The 17,721-nt window shown below is 39.1% G+C and overlaps 1 protein-coding gene across 1 annotated transcript; it reads left to right on the forward strand.

Moving 5' to 3' along the window:
• Positions 1 to 1,153: 1,153 nt before the first annotated feature.
• Positions 1,154 to 13,907, forward strand: LOC108795643 (vomeronasal type-2 receptor 26-like). Its single transcript, XM_018566933.1, has 5 exons — positions 1,154 to 1,362; positions 4,912 to 5,203; positions 5,664 to 5,826; positions 8,194 to 8,260; positions 13,022 to 13,907. The coding sequence occupies exons 1-5, from the start codon at positions 1,154 to 1,156 to the stop codon at positions 13,905 to 13,907; spliced, it is 1,617 nt and encodes a 538-aa protein (XP_018422435.1).
• Positions 13,908 to 17,721: the final 3,814 nt, after the last annotated feature.

Genomic DNA, 17,721 nt, shown 5'->3' on the forward strand with positions numbered 1-17,721 from the left:
TTTCAACATGATACAATTCAAATGTTTATTGGATATATATAATTGTGCTGGTATGAAAATGACTTTTCTCCTAAAGGAACTTGAGCGCATCTCATTAATTATCATTCATGCCTCTCCATTATCACAATACATATATGAATTTATATATTACATTAACCATAGTTTTCAAGTTCAAAAGTGGAAATATAACAGGATCAATTTTCTACTCAACGCGTTTCACGGGAAAACTGCTTCATCAAGAGCTCATGAGACCTTGTAAATGTATGAAAGATATGCAATAAATATCCACAAATATATTAAATTGTACAAACTTCAAATAAACAAAATGTTACATGGGTGATTATGACAGAATAACAGATCTTACTTTAGATTGTGATGTAAGTAACATCAAGAGCCATATGCAAGATGAACGATAGATGAGTATTAGACATGTAACCCCACAAAAAATTAGTTTAGTTTCTGATCGATTCAGATTTTAATTTCTTTTGTTTTTCAGACTTCGGATCAGAAATTAGATTTGGTTTGTTATTTGAAATTCAGATCCATCTCAAGTTTTGTTTTGGAACATGGTGACATGACCTTGGCTGTAATGCAACCCCATCAACTCTGATTGGCCAGTCACATGTCCGATTTAGTTTCATTTTGCATGAAGTTAAGATGGATCCAAATTTCATTAAATGGACATTCTGATTCATTCGCATTCGTGTGCATTTAAATTTGGAAAAAAGGAATACATCTGACTATCCGAATTTCACGAAATTCATTTAACGAATATCCATTCGGAATTAAACTAGATTTACATGTCTAATTGGTATATAGATGAACGATAGATGGGTAATAATAACCCCAATGAGTATAATAAATAGATTGGACAATGAGCAAGCTCCCCTACCTATTGTCACGACCATCGGGAGTTTCAAGGGTTGGATCTCTACTGCGGAGGGATTTCACTGTGGAGACCAATCAGATACGAATCTCAGGCGTCACTCACAATCTTAACGGCAAGTTTGAGATTCAACCATCATAGCCAAAAACAAATGTATCTAGCAGGGACAGTACTATTACTTCATAGCCTGTATGCAGTCAGTAGGTACAGCGTAGGTATCAGTATAATGGTGGATGGTGCTGCATGAACCAGACACAATCTCAAAGAATGAGTAAGCACTCCAACAGGAGTGGTACTTGCGGTTCTGTCTCAAGTGGTGGAACTGAAGTTCAGCAGAGGGGTCCGCAGAGCAGGAGTGGAGGTCTCAGTCTCGATTGGCAGCAAGGTGGGATCCAGGTTCAGGAGACAGCAGGCGTTCTGACATTAATCACGGAACGCCATGCTGCCTCGTTCATCTCCTTAAATAGGGCCAGGAAGTAGGGAGGGACCACTGATCGGCCCGAACGACTTCCGCGTTCCACAGTGGAACGCAGCTGCCGTGTCACAAGCAGGAACTTGTGCGGCTTCCGCGTTCCACGTTGGAACGCAGGGGGACCGCGGCGGAGACTGGAGCAAGCGGCCCAACGGTGTTACACCTATAGTGATAAAGTAGGAAACAACAATTTTTCAAGCATTGGGGACTTGATCAAAAATATATAGGAGGTGATTCACAGCAGTGTCAGATCTGTAATATTTACAATATATCAAGACAAAAGTCTTTAATATGAATCTGATTTAATATTTACTTATGATAACCATATCATATGAAAAAATAAATGTATACGGAGAAATGTTAAGGATCTTACACTGGTGACCTGATTCAAGGGGAACCCAAATAGTCTCATTACTCGGTCAAGCTTAAACCACAATCACCAAGCTCTAAGATACAAAACAAAGCTCTAAAGTACAAAGACAAAATTCAACAAATAATAAAAAGGACAAAATTATACTATTTCTATCTAATGTGACATGGCAGGAACTTATTTATGTTGACATGCAAATTTGCTTGTACAGTAGATGCACTTTAAAAAAATACCCTTGCATTTTGTTTGTAAGATATTTTATTTCTGTTCTGCATTAATCGGAGTCAGACAACCGGCATCCCTTGAGTGAAATTCATTTCATTTTTTGATATTATACTAGAAAGGAAATATCATACAAACTAAAGCCAAAAAAAAGAATCAGCTTAAATATAATTCACCTTTTTTTAATAACACTTTGAAGGCTATATAAGATTACACATTTGACCAGCATACCTTCAAGATAGCAAGCAACCCGTATTGCCTGTTAAGACAATATAACCTGAGTTATTGATTGGAAAGCATTGAGTAGCGCTGGCTCACTGCAAAAATGCCTGAAAGATGCTTGCTCCTTAAAGCCTTAGCATGTTTTAGTGTCTTATTACTGATGCAAACTAAAAACCTAATCACTGGACTGCCGTGTTTAATCCGGAAAATATTTTCTGTGCTTAATACTGGATCCTTTCAGGATGGAGACATTATTATTGGTGGAATATTCACTGTTCATCAGTATTATGATGGAACAGGTTTTAGTCATTACTGCTACTTGTAAGTGCCATTCATCGGTATCATCCTAAAAAGTGATTTGTTCTTGCACATACTGCCCACTGTTCCACCTTCTGGCATTCCTTTACTGCACTTAACTCCAGATGTCATACTCTTCTGTTCCTCTCCTCTGCACATACTGCCAGCTGTCAAGCCAGCCACACTCCCCTTTCCTGCACATATGGTCCACTGTCATGCCCTCTGCATTCATCTACTGCTCATACTGGCTGCTGTAATATCCTGCACACTTCGCTCCTGCACATACACACCTCTGCTGCATATTCTACCTGCTGTCATATTCTTCATGCTTTGTTCCTCCACATATTGCCTGCTGCCATACCCTCTACATTCCTCTCCTGCACATAGTGCTGCTGTCATACCCTCCACTTTTTGCTCCTAGACATAATGTCTGCTGTCATTCTGTCAATACTCCACTCCTGCATATACTGCCTGCTGTTATATCCTGCACACTTTGCTCCTGCACATATTGTTAACAAAAATGATTTTCCCCCGAAACATATTGCACATATTGCTCCTACACATATTGCCTGCTGTCATGCCCTCCATACTCCACTCCTGTACATACTGCCCAATGCCATACCCTCCACAGTCTCCTCTGCACATAATGCCAGTTGCCAGCTGTTGTACCTTCATAATGTTTCCCCTGCATATACTGCCAGCAGCTGTCAAACCATCTGCATTTTGCTCCTATACATAATGCCTGCTATCATACCCTCCATAGTCCATTCCTGCACATACTGCCCACTATCATACACTCCATGGTCCTCTTCTGCACATAGTGCCAGTTGCCAGCTGTCATACCATCATGACTTTTCTTCTGCACATATTGCTAGCTGTCTTATCCTCTGCACTCCTCTCCTCCACATACTCCCCCCTATCATACATTCTGCACTCCTCTCTTTCACATACTGCCTCTCATCATACCCTCTGCTCTCCTCTATGCTTTATACTCCCTGATATTCATGTGCCCAGCCAAAATGCTTTTTTTTTTTAGTTTTGCGAAACTCTGGCCATTACTACATTTGAGTCATCAAGCCTTTGTTTCATTGTTCCAAGCCCTCAGAAAGGGGGGATGATGTTGTTCCTCCCTGGTGCTGTTCCATATACTAGGTGACAGAACTAGAGGATTACACCCCTTATGTGTGCTACTAAGAAGTTGTCTTGAGAAGGTCAAGGGTCAGATCTGTCTATAACTTTTAGATCTGATGGGACAGCTTGTTCCTCTGCTGAATTCTGGCCTATTACTGCTAAATAAAAGAATCAGATGTCACAGCCAAACTACCCAGAAAAGCCCCCTTTCAAGTTGAAGTTAATCAGATTGGGGTGCTGCTGCTTTATTTAAATCAGGCTAAATTTTAAATAAAAAAATCGGTTATACATACATGTAATATGTATAGATGATTCCGTTAGAATAGTTATCTTCTGTAAAACCACATAGCTTATAGGCATCTCACAAGCATTACAAAGGATTGATGTTTTTTCCTTGCTGCCCTTGAAGTCACATTAAAAGGAGGACCCTCTCCCACTAAATGGTATTTTTAAAGACATAATTTTACATGGATACATGTCCCCAGTGGCAGTGCCCATTGCCCAGCACCCCGTGGCTATTTTTGGACAACCCCTTGCCTAGAAGCCCTAAAAAATGGCCATAATTTATTTTCAAGTGTCACCCCCACATTGACGTCAGTAGGGTTTAGGCCAAAGTTTACAATTTCAAGAACTTACAATGGGTTAAACAAATGGTCCACGGTCAATTTGCTTATCCCTATTAGAAGTTTTATTGGTAAGACCTATCCCCGTTGGGAGATTTCGCTTCTATTCCTGTTCTGGTGGCAACAAAAAATTTTGAATTTAACCTAACTTTGATTTCCAGTGACACTGCTGATCTGAACAATTAGAGAGTGAATCAACCTTACAGGGACACAGAAATGCAATTCACCCTTTTTATTGGTAAATGCAGCTGAGTAGCATACTGTTTGAAATATGCTGTCACGGTTTATGGTATGGGCAGAGCTAGACATTGCTATTCACTAGTAGGGCTCTTAATAATGCCAACATCTAAGCAGTTACAGCATCAACAAGGGTGACAACCTGAAGAAGGAACAGAGCTATCGTCTTATGAAAGGAAGTAATTAGCCAATGGTTCTATTGGCAGGGCCAACAGGTATTTACAACATGTTACAACAGGGATAATTAGAAAAACAGAAAGCCTGGTCTTACTTGCATAGGCAGCCTACTTCACATATGTGATTAAATAGTTTAACCCACTTTAAGAGAGCTAAGGTGATTTCCAATTGAGTACAGCACAGCAAACATTGAACTATGTAACAGTCACCTTCAAGGTATTAATAATATTGTAAATCATATATAAATTTACTTTGTTTTTCTTTTCACTTGTAGGCCCATGCCCCATTACTATCGCTACATGTTGACTTTCATTTTTGCCATAGATGAAATAAACAGAAATACTAATATTTTACCCAATGTGACTCTGGGTTATCATGTGTTTGATTCCTGTAATGATGTAAGTAAGGCTGTGGATAGCATACTACAGATGTTATCTGGCTCTGGTGACACAGTTCCTAACTATTCCTGCCGAGATCATGACAAACTGGCTGGTGTTATTGGAGATCAAAGTTCAGAAAGTTCTCTACAGGTGTTTGAAATCCTAAAAATATATGGATATACCCAGGTAAAATCAATTTATCACCATGCATACTCAATTAATTGGCAGCTTGTTCTTGTAAGAATTACTGACTGCAATGTTTGTTTGGTTGTTCTGTCCTTATTGGTGGAACAGCCGTTCTAAGCCAGGGTTCTTTAGAACCCTAGGATTCCTCCAGAAGTTGCTAGGGGTTTCTTGAGTGTGAGCAGGGGAGAACTAGATCATGTAAAATAGAGCATGCAATCAACATCTACCTTGACACATTTTATGGCACCGTGGTGATTGGATTAAGGAGATTAAGTTACCTGTGTGTTTATAAATGCTGGGATATGCTCCTAGCTATGGAAATCTCTTGGAATTTCAAAACAAGTCCAGTCAAATGTGTCTGGCAACTTCTGTCATTCATGACTTCTTGTCTTTAAACTGAGATGGCATGTTACCTGCTTGTTGCAATATAATTATGATTTCCTTTTGTATTATTGTTTAGATCAGTTATGGTGCAACAGATTCTCTCCTAACCAATAAGCACATCTACCCATCTTTCTTCCAAACACTCCCTAGTGACCAGACTCAGTATCTGGCAATTGCTAGGTTGATGAAACATTTTGGCTGGACATGGATTGGTGTTATAACATCCCATGATGATGGCGGTGAGAAAAGGAGTCAAGAGTTAAAGAGAGCAGCTGCTGTTTATGATATATGTGTTGAGTATATTATTCGTATAGTTACTGATAGAACTGTCGAAAGAGAAGAAATAACATTAAAGAAAGCAGAAATCTTTAATAAATCAAAATAAAAAATTGTTGTTTTTTGTTCCATTACATTGACCACCATCATGTTTATTGGTCTGGCATGTAACGGTCATCATGATAAAACATTAATTATATCAGCAGGCCCTATAGTGCACATCCTTCTTGCCTCCAAATTTAGGACATCATTCCATGGAAGTCTGGTGTTCTCACCTTTAACAAAGAACATTACAAATCTCAAAAGATTTCTTGATAACATCAGCACTGCAAATCGCCCAAATGACCTTCTGCTAGAACATATCCTTGCAATTTACTTCAAATGCCTAACCTCAAATCAGTTATTAAATTTTGAAATTGAGGACAATTATAAAATTAAATTGCATCCATGCAACAGCAGTGTTAAGATAAATCAGCTAGGCAATCATCTGTACAACACTGAAAAGTTTGGCACAGCTTACCAAGTTTACAAAGCTGTCTATGCCATGGCACATTCTCTTCATGAAATGCAAATATATATGTCCAAATATCCTGGAAGCCGTGACCTAAGAGATCATAAAAGCATTAAAAAGGTAAGAGAACCACAGAGTTTGTGACTTTGGTGTAGTGCAGCTCGTTTTCATGGGTAGGTATTCTTTTTGGTCTATAGTGTTCACACAGAAATGCAGAGGACTGACACCTGAAAAAGACCAAGTGGTCCAACTAGTCTGCCCATTTTTTACATTTGTTTTTCCTTTTTTTAATTTTTTTTGTCCGATTTATAGATCTAGAAAATAGGAAGATAACCCCCATAGGGATGTACTCCTTGGGAATCAGTCAAACAAACTTTGTAAAAATGTACAACAGTTTATTAAATAATAATACAAACACATACGTTAAAATGTTATGCATGTATCCTGCTAATTTGTCTATACCTTATTGGACACAAATCAGTTACTGGAGGGTCTGGCCAGACTACATATGGAAAAGATCATACATTAATTAGGAGCCAATTCAGCCCCAAACCACAAAGATTAAGCTCAGGGATCTACTTGGGCTACCTGTTTCCAACTCTCTTGAGGACTCATTTACTTGGGTTCAGTGTCTAACTTTTAACCAAAGTAAATTGTCCACATAGAATTGCATGGACTCTATTAATTAACTGGAAACTAATACCACTACATCAGCCGCCCACCACCTTAGCCCAGAAGGGGGATACAGTCACCATTAGGAAGGCTATAACCCCTCAACAACTTCCTGACTGCCACTGCACCAGAGCCTATTCAATGTATTGCAAGAGAAAATTGAACATGGAGTCTCACCTTGTAGAGGTCGATGCCATTCGTTCAAAAGGGAGAAAAATTGCCCTCTAGATCCATGTGGTGAGTGACAAAACCACTGTCTGAATCAGCAAATTTTTAGGTTAACATGATTCCTGTCCATGGCTCTGTGGTTCCTAGCCTGCTTCCAGATAAAATGGTGAGGATACGTTTGACCAAGTTTACATTACCAGAGGATGAGCAACCAAGAAAACTGATGCATCACCTTAATAAGGGTTCTTATAAGAACAACCCCAATATCATTTACCCCTGGCATGAAGGCCAAAATTGTATGGAGGCCCTTTCAAAGCAACCCAATAAATTGCATAGAAAGTAATCTCAGATAAAAGAAGCCCCTAAGGACCAATGCAAATCAGCCTAACTATGGGAAAATACAACTGCAGGCCACTACTCTGAAGCTCTGCAGTATGGGCAGCCCAGAATATAAAGGAGTGGCCCAGCATCCATAACACACAAGGCCTCTGACCTAAAAAGAAATACAAATAAAGGTAACAAATTAACATAAAAGGCATCCCACAGACTTAAAATGAAAAATTTGAATATCTGACTTTCACATTTAGAACATGTTATGGCCACTGCATGGAATGAATCCAAGCTCCTTGGCTCCATTCAGTGGCCATAATGCGATGCAAATGTAAATTAATGTACATCAGGAATATACAGCACGTCTCTTAAGTTGTCCCTCAAGCCGCGCTGTGCCCTCTGACATCCGTCTTTTGGGTTCCGTCCCTTGCGAGGCTCCGCGTCACAGGAGGGCAGAACCGGCGGGAGATTCGAAAAAAACCCGAAAACAAATAGTACGAAAAAGGAAGAAAAAAAGAAAGAGTCATACCGCCAGGGAGGTTAATACACCCTAATGTGTACTTTTGATAAACATAAATCATTTTATGAATAGAAAAGGCAAGGATTTGTATTGCTGTCTAAGCAAATTTTTGCTCTTGTCTTATCTCAGGGATACAACAGGAAATGAAAGGAAATCTCCTCAAAGTCTGGAGAAATTCCAATTGGACATTTCTGAGGTATGAAGGCAGCCATTATTTCGAATGGGTTGTCAATATACAATAATGCATATAAAATCAGACATGCACTGTTTGTTTTATCAAGGCACTGTACCGCAACACACAGATGCTTCCCGTCTGTGCATTGTGGTGAACAAAAATGCAGGTTTGTAAAATTATGCTGGCAAGGTGCATTGGGGTGTCACTGCAACACGCCACACCGTGGACTTACGTGAATGGCAGAGCCCTCCGGAAAGATTGAATATTTTGTAACATAATTACCCAGAATCCTAAAGCTCAGTTTTAATATTTTTTATTGTTTTAGTACTTTCAAGAAAGAGTTCGCTTCCAAGATCCAGTGGGGGAAGAAGTATACTTTAATGAGAGAGGAGAAATGACTACTTTTTACAACATATATAGCTATGCGGTTGTAAATAATAACAGGTTCCGAATAAAACATTTTGCAGTTTTCAATGCATCATTGCAAGAACAAGGGGAGCTCGTAGTCAACCAAGCTGTATTGTATTGGAAACATGGTGTGGTAAGTGTGGTACAATGCTGAAAAAATAAGTAATCTGTAATACTGTATAAACAGTGGAAGATTGTAAATATTGGGTGGATATGTGCTCTTTGACTGAAAATATTCTTACCTTAAATGAAGCCTATGTTAAATGGACTATAGAGGATGCTATCACTAGCTTGGTTTTTGAAGGAGTTGTAAAGTCCAAGCTTATTTATGCATCACTCGGCCGAGGATCCTCACATCATCGCTGAATTGGTGCTGACACTGTCATTCCTTCTGGAGGGTAGCTACTTTTATTACCCAAGTTCCCTAAGTGTGTTGAAAAATAGCCACCGCTCCAAGTTTACCCCCATGTTGGGCTGCAATCTTGTGTTTAGTTTATTCATTTGCATTGAGATTGTAGTCTATCACTGGAGCGAACTTGAAGTGGTGGCTACTTTACAACACACACAGGGACCATGGAGAACAAAAGTAGCCACCCTCCATAAGGAAGGACAGTGTCAGCACCAATTCAGAGATGAAATTGGTGTTAAAGAATATCTCCTATATGTTTAAGTTATTAAAAGAAAACTGGTCAAAAACAGTCAAAATAGGATATGTTTTTTTTCTGTTCTAGATTCCCGTTTCTCAGTGTTCAGAAGAATGCCCTAATGGTTATAGAAGAAATATGATGAAAGGAATTCATCGATGCTGCTTTGACTGTGTCCAATGTTCAGATGGAGAGATATCTAATGAGACAGGTGAAACTCCTCCTAACTGCATACATGTGTTTATCTCTTTACAGGGAAACTCCACTTTAACCCTATTGTTTGCATAGCTAAACATTTATCCTAATTAGAATTAGAACATTTATATGATACCATCCTAAACTGCACCACAACTTCATGCTGACCAGTCAACCAAATCCAATTACATATTATACAAGATGCCACAAAAAAGCTAAGCCACACTGCTTAGTATAAGTAGAACTTTATTAAATCGGAACTTAAAGTGACATTAAACCCTCAGATTTTTTAACATAAAACAATATTGTAATGTGTGCCTTACTGTAATCCATGGTAGTTTTGCTTCTCTTTGCTGCTCTTCCTTTTAAATCCGTATCTCTTCTCATGCTTGGGGGAGAACTTCTGTTTTGCAGCAGACTGCCTTGTCTCTGAAATGGATACATGGTGTCTGTGTGAAGGTTCACAACCTGAGCCAGCACTACAGGAAGAGGCACTCAGCTGCAAAGGGAAGTTCTCCCCAAGCATGAGAAGAGATACGGATTTAAAAGGAAGAGCAGCAAAGAGAAAGGAAACTACCATGGATTACAGTAAGGCACACATTAAAGTATTGGTTTATGTTAAAAAATCTGAGGGTTTAATGTCACTTTAAGTCCAATGCACCTGCCTCCCCTTAAAATTTGCTATATTCCTGACATCCTTTGTCCACACTGAGATTTTCTAAATAGTCATCTTTTGGGTTAGGCATTTTCAGTCATCTTGATTGGCCAACTTTGGATGGCGTAACTCCTGTGCATATAAGTCATTTCTTCCTGACACTCAAAGCATGGCAAGACTGTACACTAAGTGCCACATGTGTAGCTCAATATATACTTTAAAGAGACTTGCTAGCAGACATGTTAGAAATATACAAAGGATACATACAGAGTCTCCTCAGCAATAAATACATCTCCTTGCTGGTAAATTTTTTATTATTGCTCCACTTTAAATTATAGTATTGAGATGCAACCTTAACACATAAACCCCCTTAAAACATATTCCCTAATTACACAAAAGTGCCCTACAGAAATATCTGTAATGTGCTATCATCACAAATAAAATATTATACATGAGACTCCAGGACAATTACCATCATTCATATAACAATTTGATAAATGTATAATCTGCATCAAAACAGTACCAACAGCTAGTGTTCAGAGCAGAACAATTAGTCAGAAAGGATTCGAGTTCCAACACACCGTATAACATGGTTAATGTAACTGAAACAGTTGACCAACTAATATTGATATTGTATATATAGGTGAAAAAATTATGAGAAAATAAGAAATTAATTTGTATATCTAAATACCTGTAAAAGACAGACCCAGATGAGCAACGGGACTACATGACTGGGAGAAGGAATTTTCCCTGAGGTTAAAAGAGTGAGAAATCAGCAGATCTTACCTGATTGGAGGTTCAGGGTCAGGGTTGTGGGAAGGAACCGAATGAGAAGGAACTGCAAGGGCTGCTGGTAGTTATTTCTGGAAGGTCAATTGAGGAAGCAGGTTGTCCAGTCCACCCTCCTGTATATATTTTTGATGGCAGTTGGGATAGGCAGTTTGGTGGGTTAGGGGGTCTTTGGGGGTCTGTAAAATGTAGGACAGTCATAATAATGGGGGGCCATCTGGTGGTATGGTTCTTCCCCCATTGGCGTCAGCTATTGACAGGGACTCGGCACCTCTGGAAGTTGGGAATGTTTCATTCTGGAACTGTCCTCAAGCTGGTGGGGCTGCTGCTGGGGACATTTAGGGGTTTTAGTAAAGGCCTTATTTTGGCTGATGGACATCGAAAGACCTTTGCTCAGAACCAACAGTCATTCAGGTTATTTATTTGGTATGTTATCTTGGTTATTATGTTTGGTAACTCTTAATTGTTATATGGTTAAGTAAAAGGCGGCTGAGGTGTTTAAACCCATGTTTTGTGGCCAGACATAATTGACAAATCCATCAGTCGTGCATTTGGTATCTTCTATAACCTATACCAAATTAACCATAATAAATATCCAAAAACAGAAGAAATGCTAAATAAATAAATGATAATGGAGGAAGATTACCAGCAGCATTCTAATGGCAGCAGACTACATAGAGCTATATATTAAGAAGGGCACCCACAAAGAGCTTCACCCATTTTGTGGTGAACTACTTCCTTAGGGTTTCATCTTGATAATGTGATTAAAATAAATAATTGGTAATATAGTAATATTATATTTATAGTCAACAGTTCTTTTTTGTGGGAATTGATATAAGATTTAGAGCATTTACAAAGGTCATCAAATATTGAGAATTTTAAAGCCCGACTGAACTTTCAGTTTAAATTAGCAAAATATATGATAGGAACATCAAATAAAAAGGGTGGTACAGTAGAGTTGTTGTTCTGTGAATGGAAGGAGTGGACTCTTAACTGATGTCCAACATGCTCCCAACTTAATAGGACCTATAGCTCTGCAATCAGCAAAGCTCACATCCCATGCTAATTGGAGATCTCTAGCTGTGACCCAGCAGGGAATGTGTCGCACTATTAGAGAGAGAACGCTACGTCCACACACAGTGCATTGGTCCTCCTCTGAAGTATGCTGGCAGGTGACAGGGTTTTCAGGTGTATTCTGTTTAGGCTGTAGTTGCTTTTCTAAAGAACATAAACTATAAGATTTTGCACACTTTTTGTTTTAAAGCACCTGGTTTGTTAAAATCCCTAAATAGTATTCTTTAATAAACAATTACTTACATGTAGCCACCTTGCCCTAAGTGGATTGACTACTTACATTTAGTTTGCTGAGACTGCATTTGGTCTGGCTGATTGTATAGTCTATACTCATTTGGTTTTCCCTAAAGATTCTGTTATTGAGTGCATCTGCCTGCTGCTGGGTGTAGCCTTCCAAAACAGCAGTGCAACCAATAGTGGAATACTATGGACATCTAAGTCCCTCCAGCCAATCACTAGGCGTTTCATGGCCACTGGTGCATGCTGGAAGAGGACATAAATATCTGGGTGCAACCATGTGAGAGCCTCTTTCTCCCCCAGGCCTCCTGTCTGGGGAGGGTGTGTTATGTGTGTGCTGTATGACCAGGACTGAGGTCTACATGTGGTCAGGATGGCCTTGGACCTCATAGAGATGTCTGGTGTCTTACCCAGTGGAGATCCCAAAATGTCTGCCAACCAGCTTAACACAGTGTTACCGCATTCTTTGTTTAAAGGCCCTATACACTGTTTAGCTACATATTAAAGGTACCATATGTGCTCTGCGAAATGTTGTGGGATACATGTTTGGTAAGTAGGTATGGAAAATAAAAATAAAATCAGATATTAAAAAAATATATATTTTTACACACATTTTAATTTTGTTCTTTTCTGACACAGTAGCGTTGATTTACTAAATGTTCCGAGGCTTTTTACTTAACAAAGCGGATGTTTATATTGAAAAGTAGTAAGTTTAGTAAATTAACCCCATATAATGTTCTCAAAAAGAATTAACAGATGTATTATTTAACTTTTTTCTAGACAAAGGATTGTGCATAAAGTGCCAAACAAGAAGAACCAGTGTGCGCCAAAGCCAACTGATTTTCTTTCCTATAGCAATGATCCAATAGCACTCATTGCCTTAATCTTTTCTGTAACATATTTTGTTAAAACATCAATCATCTTGATTATCTTCATTGTATACCGAGATACTCCAGTTGTCAAAGCTAATAATCAAAGTCTGAGCTTCCTCATACTGGTCTCCATCATGTTAAACTTCCTCAATGTACTTTTGTTCATAGACCGTCCTGTAAATGCCACCTGCCTGCTGCGCCACACCTCATACGCTATCATCTGCTCAGTGACTATGTCCAGTATTTTGGCCAAGACTATCATGGTCTATCTAGCCTTCAAAGCCACCAAACCTGGAAGTTGCTGGGGGAAATTTATTCAAGCAAAATGTATCCACTGTGTTGTCTTTATTTTTTCATTTGTTCAGGTCTTAATTAGCTTGATTTGGTTATCCATTTTCCCTCCTTTTCCAGAAATGAATACCCACTTATGTCTAGACAAAATAATCATTCAGTGTAATGAAGGTTCTATTGTGGCATTTTCCATCCTCCTGGGTTACATGGGGCTTCTAGCAGCTGTGAATTTCATTGTGGCTTTCCTGGCCAGAAATTTACCAGATAGTTTTAATGAGGCCAAATACATCACCTTCAGCATGCTGGTGCTCTGCAGCGTCTGGATCGCTTTTATCCCAGCTTATATGAGCGTTACAGGAAAGAACACTGTGCTTGTAGAGATATTTGCTATCATTTCCTCAAATGTAGGAATCTTTGCCTGCATATTTTTTCCCAAATGTTATATTATTCTGATGAGACCAGATTTAAATACTAAAAATGTTTTGCTAAGACATGCTCACTGACAAGCAAAGTTTTTGCACTATATATCTCACCAGCTATAAAGTGATTACTTTCAATATGTGTAGCCATTGTTTCTTTACAATAAACATTCAGTCCAATAAAAACTGATATTTCAACTTGATGAGTTTAACACCAACACGCTCCAAATATAAACTGTATATATGGTTTTTTGCCACCAAGTTCCCATTTCTGGGAGGCATGTCTGTTCCGGGTTCACTTTGTGATGCATCAGTTTATAAGAGATTCAGGAATCAGAGCTGATTGTTCCTATAATAAAAAAAATTAATTTGCATGACCTTAGTTTTAGGTAGATTGGCAAGCAGGTCATTCGCACAGGCTAACTTTGTATCGTATATAAACATGCAATTCTTTTAATATTTTAAATTGCCTCCCAGAGTCTGTGGGTTTCTGAAGTCTGCAATTTTAAATGCAGCATGATATATTAACAACCAATCTGAATTCACTTTACTTAAAGGAGAATTGTGGGGAGAGTGAAACACACTCAATCCCCAAATTGGAGCCGAGGTGTGACACTCAAGTTGTCAAACGTCAGCTCTATGGATTGAGAACTGAGAAATCACATAGCACTGATCAGTCAGTTCCTGATCTTCTCCCTGCAGAGAGTGGTGATGGTCAGTCAACTCTATTCACAGGAACTACCCCTCCCCTCTCCATTCCTCCAGCACTGACTGGAGGAATGGATGGAGGAGGGAACGGGCACAGCTGGCTCTGCTTCTAGAAAGGCAAAGCCAGCTGTCCATCAGGCTGAGGGGTGGATCCCTACAAAATTGTTGGGATCTGCCCCAGCTGCAGAGTGGCTCTTCGCTGTCAGCATATAGTGGACAATAGCCTGCTATATGCTGAGTTTTGGGTCACAGGAGGACATTAGTATATGTCCTCCTGTGACCTTAAAGAGAACTATGGCAAAACAGTTTGGACCCTAGTTCTCTTATAAACTGACACTAAACTCAGGAGTTTAATCTTAGAAATGCATTCAAAAACCTAACTATTGACAAACTGTAGCTTATTTGTGTAACACTTGGCTGTAGATCCTCAAATCATCTCAGAATTCATGCTGACACAGTCCTTCCTTCTGGAGGGTGGCTATCTTTCTTCCCCATGGTCTCTGTGTGTGTTGTAAAGTAGCCACCGCTCCAAGCTCGCTCCCGTGATGGACTACAATTTCAGGTTTAGTTTACTAATTTGTATTGAGATTGTAGACCATCACAGGAGTGAGCTTGGAGCGGTGACTACTTGACAACAAACGCACAGGGACCATGGGGAACACAAGTAGCCGCCCTCCAGAAGGAAGGACAGTGTCGGCACCAATTCAGAGATGATTTGAGGATCTACAACCGAGTGATACACAAATAATATACATTTTTCTTATTAGTTAAGGTACTTGAATGCATTTCTAAGATTAAACTCCTGAGTTTAGTGTCAGACTAGAACAAGATAATTTCTAATTAATTGCTATGGGTACCATACTGCGTCCTTACACTTTTATGGGTGAGCCAGTTGGTACAATATTTAAAACTAATATTATATTACAAACAGTAGCTTGATAAGAGTTGAATATATATATATACATATCTATATATAGAGAGAGAGAGAGAGAGAGAGATATTTTTTATAGAAAAAAAACTATTACAACATAATTGGAAATCAATAATTTGAACAACCAGTGTTTAGAAAGTTGAGAACAACCAGTCCCATGTGAATGAGTGAGATAAGGGAGCATTTGAATGAAAATAAGCCTTATTCAAAAAAAGACAGCGAATCATTAAAATGGTTAATGCTTAAAGTGACATTAAAGTCAAATTTTTTCCCCCTCCCCCCCATGTAAGCACTTACCTTAAATGATGTCTCTTATTCTGATCTTCCTCTTCTTTCCCCATGTTTTCATCTGTCCCTCCAGCGGTGCGGCGGCTCTCTGATCCAGCGCTGACTGCTCTGTCCCTCAGATCCAATGATGTCTGCATGCAGGTGCACGCGTCCATAGACTTACCTTGCATCTCTGCTCGTCTCCCGGCCGAGAATCGGAACTGCGCATGCGCCCGCCCCAAGATCGTTTGCGGCCGTACGATCACTTCCTGATTCTCGGCGCGGGAGCGATCAGCGATAACGAGGTAAGTTTAAAACTAGTTAAAGCGGGTTTTTTTAAAAACTTTTTGCCTATATCTACTGCTTGCAAGCAGTAGATATAGGCAAAAAAATGAAGGGTTTAGAAACCCTTTAGGGTGTATTTTTTAGAAAAAACATGTTTCAGATAGGGTAGGGAGGTATTAAAACCTCTTTTTTTGATTGGTGTCTGGGTCCCATCTGGGCAGATTCCTGTTCTTTATTTGTCTTGGTGGCCATTGTCACCATGTCACCTGTTCCACTCTCTGGTGAGAACTGTCCAAGTATGGTTTTCTCTCACTTTGAAGAGATTTAATCTCTCTTCCTGTTGTATTTATGGGGCAAAAAAATGAAGGGGCTAATGTCCGCATCTCTACTCATCCCCTCACCCCACCCAAAAAACTTTTTGTTACAGATTCACTTCAAATTAATCAGCTCCCACACCCGAATACCCCTTATGGTCAAGAGTAATTTTAAATTTAAGGCTGGATCCCTACAATATTGTTTGGGGTGGATCCCTACAATATTGTTTGGATCTGTCCTGGCTGCAGAGTGGCTCTGCACTGTCAGCATATAGCGGACAATGGTCTGCTATATGCTGAGTTTTGGGTCACAGGAGGACATTATTATATGCCCTCCTGTGACCTTAAAGAGAACTATGACAAAAAAGTTTGGACCCTAGTTCTCTTATAAAGTGACACTAAACTCAGGAGTTTCTAAAAAATGTCCACTTCTCTACTCACTCCCTCACCCCACCCAAAAAAGGTTTTGTTACAGATGTACTTTAACTTAATCAGTTCCCACACCCGCATACTCCTCATGGTCCAATTTTACATTTCAGATATGGACCTAATCATTTTGCCATTGCTTACAATATAAAATAAATAAATGTATTTATTGATGTATTTATTTATTTATTTATGTTTTCTCTCTCTCTCCTCCCCTTTCTTTCCTCTCTCCCTGGGTTGGAGGGAGGGATAAGAGATAGAAAAGTAGAGAATAGACACAAATTAGACACAGAGGTGGAAGGATTAAGAAAGGGGAGTACTAGTAATAGAAGGAAGAATAAATTAGAGTGAGAATTAAGTAAAATGAATAGAGGAGTATTATCCTCCTTACAAGGGAACACAGTGAGGTGAGGAACACATAGAGACATGGAGGAATGGTTGAAAAGGGGTAATATTAAAATAATTGTAGAGAACACTGATAGGAAGAAGGAGACTAAGTATAAACACAAGAAATGAGAAGGAACTGTAGATATTAGGGAAAAGGGGAGCACTTCTTAATTAATTACAAATATTTATAAATAAAATTATAAATAAGATTTATAAATTAAAACTAGATGAGGGGGAAATAAGGGAAGGAACACAGGAAGGGCAAGAGAAAGGAAACAAATTGTGGACACGGAGGGAAGGGACTAGATGTGGGGGGAAGAGAGGAGGGATGAGAGGACAGGAGAGGTTTGAGGGGTGCTGTTTTTATTTTTATTTTTTATTTTTTTGTTTGTTTTGTATTGATGGGACAGAGATAAAGAAAAAGCTGGAACCAGACATAGCTTAAAATAAAGGGGGAAAAAAATAAAAAATAGACGGGTGTGAGTAGAGTCTAGCTGCGAAGAAATGATGGGAAATTTTTCCCACAACAAATTGAAATAGGGGAACGAGGGGAGAGCCAATTTGTATGGGCTCCCTCGCG

This window comes from Nanorana parkeri, unplaced genomic scaffold (assembly GCF_000935625.1).
Source record: "Nanorana parkeri isolate BGI_ZX_2015 unplaced genomic scaffold, ASM93562v1 scaffold989, whole genome shotgun sequence".
Classification (NCBI taxonomy): domain Eukaryota; kingdom Metazoa; phylum Chordata; class Amphibia; order Anura; family Dicroglossidae; genus Nanorana; species Nanorana parkeri.